The sequence below is a fragment of the Pteropus vampyrus genome, unplaced genomic scaffold (genome assembly GCF_000151845.1).
Source record: "Pteropus vampyrus isolate Shadow unplaced genomic scaffold, Pvam_2.0 Scaffold144, whole genome shotgun sequence".
Classification (NCBI taxonomy): Eukaryota; Metazoa; Chordata; class Mammalia; order Chiroptera; family Pteropodidae; genus Pteropus; species Pteropus vampyrus.
This window is the reverse complement of record NW_011888925.1, coordinates 1947501-1957321: the sequence shown is the minus strand read 5'-3', so window position 1 is coordinate 1957321 and position 9821 is coordinate 1947501. Positions and strand designations below refer to the sequence as shown.

The window sequence follows — 9821 nt, the reverse complement described above, 5'->3', positions numbered from 1 at the left end:
TTTCTTGGCTGACTTAAGTAACTCCAGTCTTCTCCGCTGCCTCCCTCATGTCACTACCCTGGTCAAGCTTGGGGTCCTTTAGAAGCCTCAAGGGGTAGCCTGGGCCTTGGACAGGAGGCATGAGGATAGCCTGGGCCAGCAGTGGAAGGAGGGCTACTTAGTGCCTGCTAGCCTAGACTGGCTAAAAGACGCTAGCGTGGTTGGTGGGGGCACCGTAAAGCATCTGGGCTATTCTAATGGGCTATCCTGGAGCTCCATCTTGTGGGTGTGGGGGGGGGCAAGGCTAGCCTGCTCTCTGGGTCCTGTTTCTCCACCCTATGACTTCTTCCTAGCTCAAATGGTGACTCAGGCCCCAGGGGGCAGGGTGGAGGAGTGGGCTTGCCCTGTGCTGCCTACCCTACCCTAGCCCAGCCCTGGAATGCAGCTGACTCCAGACTGGGTAGACTCTTCCTGTGGGGAGAGTGGTGGGCACCCCTCCCTCAGCAAAGCATGACCTCTTTGTTTCCCCTTTACTAGTCTTGGGTCCTTGTCAATGACCCCTCACCCATCACTTCCTTTTCACTCCCGGGAAGCTGTGACAGGTGTTTGGGGGAGGGGAAGGGTCTGTGATGAGCTGGGACAGCTGGCCCCACCTGCTCTGGTTGAAATGGGGGGCCCAGAAGTTGGGGAAGACACATCTGCAGGGTTCTCAGCCCAGGGTCCCCAGCCCTAGCTGTCTGGCCCTGTCTGGCACCAGGGTGCCCAACTGGCAGAGACAGGAAGCTCCCCCTCCACCCCCCGCATCGGGCAGTTTGCCTTGGCACGGGCCAGATCTGTTTTCTTCCTCAGAGCAGCTGCCGCTGTCTACTGGGCAAAAGAGGGCTGGCTCATCCTGCATTAGGGCAGGGGCCTCAGCCAGTGAGCCCCTCTCATACCCTCTCTCCCAACTCAGGCCCTTGTCTCTCCCTCCTCCCCCACCCCCACCCCAGGAAGAGGAGATCCCAGAGCTGGAGATTGATGTGGACGAACTCCTAGACATGGAGAGTGATGATACTCGGGCTGCCAGGGTCAAGGTGAGAGAGGGGCTGAGGGGCAACAGGGACAGGTCGGGGAAGCTGGGAGTAGAGGACTGCCTGGAGGTGTTGCCCCTTGGGTAAACAAGACTGCAGCTAGGTCTTCTTTGGTCTGAGTCAGCCAACTTTGTGATGCTGGGCCTCAGCTTCTGCCTCCATCAAATGGAGCTAATGGTACTTGCCTAGCTATGGCGTCTCCCATACCTCAGGGTTCTCCCAGTCCCTCCAAAGTGGGTATGGGTGAACTCCAGGCCCATTCCTGAGAGTTCAGAGTTATACTTCTTTTCCATGTCCCACTAGGAGCTGCTGGTTGACTGTTATAAACCCACTGAGGTAAGTAAGTGGTTCCCCTGGAGGGTGGGGTAACAGGAGTCTGGGTTCCTGTCATCTTGGGATCGGGTCTCCCTAATGTCTTACCTCCTGTCCAGGCCTTCATCTCTGGCCTGCTGGACAAGATCCGGGGCATGCAGAAGCTGAGCACACCCCAGAAGAAGTAAGGGTCCTTAGCCCAGGTGAACGGTGGCTCCCACAGGACAATCGCTGCCCCCCTGACCTCGTAGCAACAGCAATACCGGGAGGCCCTGCAGCCAGGCCTGGTGCCATGAGCAGGGCTCCCTGTGCCCCTGGCCTAGGGGCCTCTTCCCTGCCCCCTCAGTTTTCCATTTTTGGGGTTTTTTATTGTTATTAAACTGATGGGACTTTTTGTGTTTTTATATTGACTCTGCGGCGCGGGCCCTTTAATAAAGCTAGGATATGCCTTTGGTGCAGCTAACAGGCTTGGCTGGTCTCTTTTAAGGGGGACACACTATTACTGCTGCTAGCTGAAGCTTCTCCCCAGGTGACTGCAGGCCTTCGTGCGGGCCACGTAGCCATGGTGATAGCCCAGTGCTGGCTCCCAGACCAGGAGCTGGAAGTGGCTGGGGAACTGAGGGGAAGCAGTGTTGCTGTTGGCAGGCAGGAACACACTTTGTTCCCTCTGGACAAGGGCCACCATGCCACCCCAGGGCCTGACCATCTTGACCCCCAGGCTACTGAGTCCATATCCCAAGGTTCTGAAGCCAAAAAGGAGAGAAGTGGAGGATGCTGAGGGAGATAGGAGGCTAGGTTTCTAAGTCTCAGGGCCTACAAACAAACACAGGCTCACTTCATAAGCTTTAAGTTTGTTTTTGTTTTTCTTTTAAACAGTCTGGTCCCTGATGGCCTCTCCACTGCCCCTCCCCAGCTTTGCTACAGTTCTGAACGTCGCTCGATTTTGAGCAGTTCCACCTCGAACACCAGGGTTGCACCACCTGCGGGAGAGAAGTGGGGTTAGAATGAGAACCAAGATCACAGGGAGATGGGACGGATACAAGAAACAGCGGGGCGGGAAGGTATATTACCTGGAATCTTTGGCGGGGCTCCCCGCTCTCCGTACCCTGTCAAAGATGCACAAAGGAACAGTGAGCTGTGGCCAGGCAAAGACAGAGGTTCTGCAAATACCTATCCTGAAGCCAGGCCTCTGCCTATCTTAGCAGAAATGACAGCAATGAAGGTATAATGCATTGGAGGGGGCTGCAAAGGGCTTGGTAGAGGGCAGAGGGTGGGTATCAGCTCTGAATGCCCCAAGGGTCCTGCCCTGTCCTCATTGCTGGATAAAGCCAGACTTGGAAGAGGCATGAACTAATGAATGGATGGGGGAAACCAATGCACAAGCTGAAGCAGGCTTCTTTGGTCTTCATCCTTCCCCAGACACACATCCTGAACATCCCCACTCAGGAAGGACCTCTTACCCAACTCTGATGGAATCACCAGCTTCCGCTTTTCCCCTTCACACATCCTGCAGGACAGCACATGTTCAGCACATGGCAGAAGTCAGGCTCCCTGCCCCCCACCCCATCCCTGGGGCTTGCCTCCCACAGTTCACCTCCTAGACCACAGTCCTGACCCCCTGACTCACCCCAGCAGCCCCTGGTCCCAACCCTTGATGACCTGGCCCGTGCCCAGGGAGAAGACAAAGGGCTGGTTCTGGGGCAGGCTGCTGTCAAATTCTGTCCCATCTTCCAGCTTCCCCTGTGGGACCATAGGAAGGCCAGTGAGGATGAGTGTCCATTCGTTAACCACCGCCGCCCCCCCCCACACAGGTGCTCTCATCAAGCTGGCCCTCCACATCATTGGTGGCCATAGTCCTAGAAGGGGACAGAACATTAGGCAGCTCACAGTACATTGTAACTGCTTGCTGGTGCCAACCTGGGGAGTAGACAGTGAAGAGCAGGGTAGAGCCATGGAAACTGGCATAAAGGGGAGAGGGAACTTGTCCAAGGTCACCCACCTTGTTGGCAGAGGAACCTAGCTCCCAAGTCCTTTCTGGTCCCCAGAAGCCCCACCCAAGCCCAGAAGCTCCGCCCGCGTCACCCACCGTGTAGTGCATGTGCAGGACGTCCCCCTTGCGCGATTTGATGGGACAGTGGTCTACCCGCTTCTTGACCCCGATCTGCAGCTTCCGTTTGCCCTCGGCCCCTGCGGCCGTGGCCAGGGCGCTCAGGCAGATGGACAGTACTGTCAGGACCCAGTTCAGCCTCATGTCTCTGTGGGGACAGACCCCGACCGACCAACCGACCGGGAGGGCGGGAAGGGCATGGAATACCCGCAGGTAGCAGAAGGACTCCAACCCCACCATACCTTGTTTGCCCCTAGGGAATGCCCCTGTCCCAAGTCACCGCCCCCTCCCCCAGGCTCCACGGCCACACTTACCAGTCCAGTGAGAAGGGGGCTTGCCCGAGGACCCCAGCAGCGGGGGGAGGGGGTCAGGGGAGGCCACAGCAGCCAGGGCCCCGCCCCTTTGCTCACCCCCAGTCCTTCCCTCCCTCCTGGTCCCCATCTCCGTTCTTCAATTTCCACCCGTCCCTTTACGCAAAGTCCAGACCCTATCTGGCTGCACAGCAGTTGCCCCGACCGGGCGATCCCACTCACGCCACACCCAGTTTCCCCCAGTCCAGCACACCCACACCTCTGAGGCCGCTGCAGGGGGCCGGCCCCGAGGCACCCACACATCGCCGCTGGGTGGCTCCGGGGAGCCCCGGTCCTCTGGGGATATCCCCCAGGCCGGCCCTGTGCCTCCACCCGGGGCGCCGCCCCAGCTCTGAGCCCTCGGAGGTCTGCGGGGCACCCAAACTGGCCCCGAGTCCGGTGGCCGCCGAGCGCGCTCCACCCACACCACCTCTCCTGGGGGAGTTCTCGGCCTACCGCGCCCCCAGGCCCGGCCACCGCGGAGACCGCCCCCGCGTGGACGCCCCAGGCCATTACCTAGGCCTACTCCAGCGCTCGCTTCCTTGGCCCCACCCTTTAGAGGGCGAAGTTCCGCCCCCGACCCTGAAGCCCCACCCTCTACAGGACTAGATCTCTTTTCCTGAACCGGCTGAAGCCCCGCCCCCAGAACCTGGACTTCGTTCCCCTTAGTTTCCAAACCCGAGGCTCCTCCTTTCGCCTGTTTCAGCTCCTCCTCCCAGGACCAGGTTCCGTCCCCCGCCAGTCCTAGCTCGGCCCTCAACCCCGGAGTCCCGCCTTCCACCCGGACCAGCTCAGAGGTCCCACCCGTCTCTGTTTCACGTCCCGCCCCTAGTCCCGGGGCTCCGCCCCGTGCGGCGTGAGAACCCTCCCCCTGCGGCATCCCAGACAACTTCGACCCCAACCCCCAATTTCTTCGTAACCTATCCCTCCCTGACACTCGGAGTCCCGGCCTGATCCAGCCTGCCCCCTTACACCCCGGCTCCCCCCAGCCCGGGCTGTGGCCCCCGCTCACCTCCTCGCCGCGCCCCCGGAGTCAACCCCAGCGTGCTGCCGCCTCTGCGCATGCGCATCACCGTCGCCGCCAGGCCGGGCCACGCCGCCCGCCCTCATTGGACCATGCGAAACCCGCTGCCACACGCCCGCTGGGGCGGCTCTTCCCTAGCTCCGCCTCCCGTCCACCGGGTGACTTCCGTCACTTCCTGTAGAGCGGTGGTCGGTTAGGTTAGGTGAAAGTGACTTCTGAAAGGGCCGAAGGCCTTTCCGGTTGAGGTAAAATTAAGGTCAGGCGGGAATGGTGGGGGTCTTGAGACACCATTTTATGTCGCCCCCAGCCTTTCCCACAGCGTTCCTGTTTGAGTCTGGGTCTCTTCAGGAACCACAAACCCCAGTTAGTTGCTGCGGAAAGAGCCTGGGCTTCAAAGTGATACTTGGGTTTCAATTCAGGGTCTGCCTCATTGACTGGCTCAGTGACCTTGAACAAGTTCTCTCGCCTAGTATCTGGTGTTCCTGTAAGAAGGGCTTGGTGACACCCACCCAGCAGGGCCCCTGTAGGATTGTAGCGATGGTATGCACAGCCAGGCCCTCGCCCACTAGTGAATGCTCTAGTCCTTTTTTTCTCCCCCAGCGTCCAGGCCTGCCCCTGCTTGCTGCATACAGACCACTGAGTCAGGCTGTAATGGTTTGGCTGGGCCCGGTCCCTAACCAGACTTACTTGCAGACACCCCAGCACCCAGCAGTACACATCTCAGTTTAAGTAATGAACCTGCCATTGTGAGGCAGCTAAACATGTTGTCTTGGGGAGACAGCTGATTTGAGATCAAACCTCAGGTCGATCAGCCTTTCTAAGCCTATCTCAACTGAAAAAGGCCACAGCGCTGACCTCGGAATTGAGGACTAAGCAAGGAGATGCATAGGAAGCATTGTGCATGCCCAGTGAGGCTAAATGGACTCAGGAGGCAGTAGCTCTAGGACCCTACACCTCATCTGTCTCACTCAATTGGGCTGTGGCATTTTCACTGACAGGATGACTGTCATATGAAAACAATCACTCTCAGGAATTGTCTCTCCTGGTTCCACCCCTCTTGCCTTGGGCCCAACAAAATCACTAGTACACCCTCCAATCTGACGCCTCAGAGGCCTCAATGAGTGGCTGCTTTGAGTTAACTTCTGCCCCTGAATGTCCTGCAGCAGGGCAAAGCCATTTGTGCCCAGAGTTGGTCTTTGGACCACCCACTCACCCCTCAGCCCCTGGGGTACTGAAAGCAGGCAGAAGGCTGGGCACTGAGCTTGAGCTGGGGCAAAGGTCAAGAGAGTCCCAAGCAGAGGCTGGTGAGGGGCACCCAAGGTGCAGGGGAGGTGAAGGTAGAAAAGACTGTGTGGTTGGGGTGAGGGGGGGCTTGTCTCCCAAACCAAGCCCACCGGCCACAGACCTTTGGTGCTTCCCATTCAAGAAGGTGGAGTGAGGTGGAGACAGGGCAGGTACATGGCTTTAGAGTTAAGATACAGGGAGAAAAGGCAGCAAACAGAGTGTGCAGGGCAGGAAAGATGGGTGTTCTTTTCTATCATGTGAAGACGTACTCAAACTTTCCTGGAGCCCAAGGACCCAGACCACAGCAATTATGTTCCCTCCATGGGTACCTGTGGAAATGTGAGGCTCAGAGAGGGGCAGTGATACCCAAGGTCATTCAGCAAATCTGGGTCCCACCTCAAGCTCACTGACCATTAACAGGCCACCTCCTTCCAGAAAAAAAAAAAAAAAACCCTTGTGATGAGCAGGGGGACAGGGACTCAGCACTCCCCAGAGCCTGGCGATAACATGAATGTGAAGAATACACGGTTCTGGCTTTGTGTGACCTGGCGTAAGACCTTGGGCCTCATTTCTTCTATGTGCACAATGAATGGAGTAAGAAGCTCTGGGTCTAGGAGACAGTGTGATACAGACATTCACGTCCAAAACAGCGACAGTGACAAATAGTGAGTGACACAGGCACGGACAGCTCCTTCCATCTTTTTTTATCAGGGTTGGGGGTCAGAGTTCTCATACCGAAGCCCAACTTCTGTTCTTTGTAGAAGATCGGGTTCTTCTTAGGGGAGAGATGAGCCAGTTGTAAGATGCTCACTTGCACAGGGTGGTCAACAGTGAGATAGGACCCATTCTCTCCCAAGTTGGTATGCGACCCCTCCTGCTGCCTCAAAGTCTCCTCATCCAACTCTGCCCACCCTGCTGGACAGCAGTATGTAGAGGCAAGGGATGGACAGAAAGCCCTCTGAGAGGCCCAGGTCCTGGAGCAGCTTCCGCCCGGGCTGAAGTCTTGGGGGGCTGTACTGTTCTCACCAGGCTGCCCTCTAGTCCCCTTCTGGGGTGTGGCCTGTGAGGCAAGTGGCCCCGCTGAGTCTGAAAAGCAATGTGTCACCTTCGCAGCTTCCGGCACCTAAGGAAGGAAGGAAAGGGGTCTTCACGCTGCTGCAGCTCAGCACCTGCTCCTCTGGACTCACCCCCTCGTTACCGTCTGTGAAATTCATTCCCCTCTAACACCCCTGGGAAGCCCCAACTGGCCTAGCCCGCCTGATGCCACCCACGGCCTTACTGTGGAAGGGGTGTTGAGAAGCCCTTGGGCAAGAGTTACACTAGGTCCCCTGGCCTCTCAGAGCCCATAAAGTGGGACAAACGTCTACCACAGGAGCTTCTGGGAAGGCCCAGAGCCTTGCACATTGGAAAGCTGTCTCTCTCATTTTAACTCCAGGCAGATGTCACCTCCTCCAGGATATCTCCAACCCCTCAAAGAAGATGTCAAGTGCCCCTTACCACAGGACTTGATAGCCTCTGCTGGCGTCATATGTCTTTGTGTTGGACTCCCGCATTAGAATGTAAGCCTTGTTTATGCGGATCCCAGTGCCAGCAGACGCTTGGTAAATATTTGTTCAACACATTCAACAGCTTGCCCTTTCCTGGCTCTTCTCCCACTGGCAGGCTCACCTTGGACCTGCTCCAGAACAGGGCCTTCCTAAGCAACTGCCACCCCACAACTCACCTGCAGGTGTCTGGGTTGAGCTCTAAGCCCCGCCCTTGGCAACGGAGGAAGCTGCGGCGTCGGCAGCGGCAGCGGCAGGTCCTGGGGTCAGGGCGCTGGCGGCGCTGGGTGCAGCGTGGGCAGAGGGGCCTGGGGCTGGAGTGGGATGGGTGATGTCAGCTGGGGAGGATGCTCCAGGGGCAGAGTCCCAGCCCTGAACGGAGCGGGGCTGGGGACGGTGGTGGGGAGTGGCAGCCCTAGGAGGAGAAGCAACATGTCTGGGACAGGAAGGAAGAGTCTTCCCAGGAAGGAGCTGGGGTCAGCTCAGAGCATAGAGACTGGGGAGAAGAGGAAAGGGGAGAAGGTGGGGAAAGGAGGGAGAAGAAAGAGGGGAAGGGACCACACCTTCCTGACAGGCTGGTACAGTTCCTGCCCCACCCACACACTACTCCTGGGCACTGGGCCTGGGCTTCAACCCCACCTCCGCAGGAGCTCAAACACTCACCTGTCTGGCTTCACAGCACTCTCTTTTTTTTTTGGTCTGAAAAGTAAGAGAGACCAACAGAGACAAGGAGGAGGAAGATCAGGAAATCCAAGCATCCTACTCTCTCGCCCCAGATCCCAGGCTCTGCCCTCAGAAACCTGGTCCCCACTGCAGTGGACCACCATGCCCAGCACCCCCCAAGCCTGGTTTCTGGGAGCTCAGAAGTGGGGCCTGGCTGGCACCTGCATTCACACTGGCTGTGTTCTTCCAGAGACATTTCCCCCAGCTGACTGCTCGGGTACCGAATCATGAGAATCTGCGCTCAGAAGAACAGACACAATGAGAAAGAAAGGAAGAGAAGGGGATGCTGCATGGGCTGGAGGGAGAGCAGCCCGCCCACCAGCCAGGGCCCTGGCCATAACCCCCTCAGCCCCCAGAGCGCCAGTATCCACCGCAGCCAAGCACACTTCACCTGCCCCAGTACCTGCATCCGGACTTGGTGCTGCCCAGTAGGCACGCACTCCAGGCCGTCGTCAGGGCAGCAGCCACCGCAGCGCTGCACAGTCACACAGCTGGGCACCAGCTGCTTGGCCACAGTGCCCATGAGCTCCACAGTCAGAGGCACTACCACCTCCCGCGGCTGGCAGGTGGCACGAGCATACACATCTATCCATGACACTACTGGGGACAGATGTACAAGGGGTAAGTCTCCACAGCTAGGGGTAAGGCTGCCTACAGCTGCACTCTGGGTCCCCTAGCCTGCGCCCAGCAGCTGTTCTCCCTAGTTCCGGTGTCACAGCTACCCTCCACTAGCCCCACCTTCTGCCCTCCCAAGCCGTCTTCCCCTGACCTGTTTGTTCATCCAGAACCCAAGAACCCCACTGCCTCAACTTCTGCTTCTGTGAAATGGGCAGACTTAGTTTGCATCTTACAGAACAGCTGATTACTACACAAGATGATGGACACAAAACAAACTTCAGTGCTGGCTAGTGTGAAGATACTGTTGTTACCATTACCTTTCTTCTGGTGGCCAGGGGCATCAGGCTGGGAGACGGGGGCCTGTAGAAGAGAAGAGACCTGGACCCAAGGTGTACTCTAGCTAGGGCTAGCCCCGTCACTGTCGCCAAAGCTCTGCTCTTGCAGTCAAGAAGGCTTCAACTCCTCTCTGACATTTCTCCAGATTGCTCTATTCCTGGCTTCATTCTAGCTTTACCTGTTCTCTCCTGGACACCTGGGATCTTCTCCTGCTTACTACCTGCCTGATGCGCTCTGCTGGCGGAGTCCAATCTCCAAGCCTGGGGACCAGGCTTGTTCTGGAGGCCGCAGGTCAGAAGGGGGTACAGTGGGCGCCCAACCAGGTCTTGCGGGCACTGAGGCGGCTCCGCCCCCAGCTGAGCCCAGGGGATGGGGTGGGGCGGGGGAGTGGCCCCGGGGCTGGGCTGGCAGGCCAGCAGGGAAGGACATCTCCCCGGGGATGGCCCGAGCAAACTCCCGTTACGACCCTGATCG

General features: G+C 58.1%; 3 protein-coding genes across 5 annotated transcripts in view; 1 reads left to right on the top strand and 2 right to left on the bottom strand.

The window, feature by feature from the left end:
* The first annotated feature begins 32 nt into the window (after window positions 1–32).
* PPP1R14B (protein phosphatase 1 regulatory inhibitor subunit 14B) lies at window positions 33–1824 on the top strand. Its single transcript, XM_011368728.2, has 3 exons — window positions 33–1052; window positions 1353–1385; window positions 1481–1824. Exons 1-3 carry the CDS (start codon window positions 609–611, stop codon window positions 1547–1549), a joined length of 546 nt encoding a protein of 181 aa, XP_011367030.1. The 5' UTR covers window positions 33–608; the 3' UTR covers window positions 1550–1824.
* A 376-nt stretch (window positions 1825–2200) lies between these two features.
* Window positions 2201–5018, bottom strand: FKBP2 (FK506 binding protein 2). Of its 3 annotated transcripts, none has more exons than XM_011368723.1 (6): window positions 4831–5018; window positions 3448–3616; window positions 2989–3101; window positions 2822–2868; window positions 2432–2467; window positions 2201–2341 (listed from the first exon to the last, which is right to left on the bottom strand). In XM_011368723.1, the coding sequence occupies exons 1-6, from the start codon at window positions 4926–4928 to the stop codon at window positions 2280–2282; spliced, it is 525 nt and encodes a 174-aa protein (XP_011367025.1). In that variant the 5' UTR covers window positions 4929–5018; the 3' UTR covers window positions 2201–2279. The 3 variants fall into 3 exon arrangements, with proteins under 3 accessions (XP_011367025.1, XP_011367027.1, XP_011367026.1); XM_011368725.2 differs by lacking the exon at window positions 4831–5018 and adding an exon at window positions 4335–4372; XM_011368724.2 differs by lacking the exon at window positions 4831–5018 and adding an exon at window positions 3783–4305.
* Window positions 5019–6815: 1797 nt separating this feature from the next.
* The window catches only part of VEGFB (vascular endothelial growth factor B), a 6898-nt gene continuing 3892 nt past the window's right edge, over window positions 6816–9821 (bottom strand). Inside the window, exons 5-10 of the mRNA XM_023535817.1 lie at window positions 9329–9389; window positions 8797–8993; window positions 8555–8628; window positions 8334–8369; window positions 7850–7984; window positions 6816–7249 (exon numbers count right to left, since the gene is read on the bottom strand). Coding sequence (XP_023391585.1) covers window positions 7228–7249; window positions 7850–7984; window positions 8334–8369; window positions 8555–8628; window positions 8797–8993; window positions 9329–9389 — 525 coding nt within the window. The 3' untranslated portion in view covers window positions 6816–7227. The remainder of the gene's footprint in view (window positions 7250–7849; window positions 7985–8333; window positions 8370–8554; window positions 8629–8796; window positions 8994–9328; window positions 9390–9821) is intronic.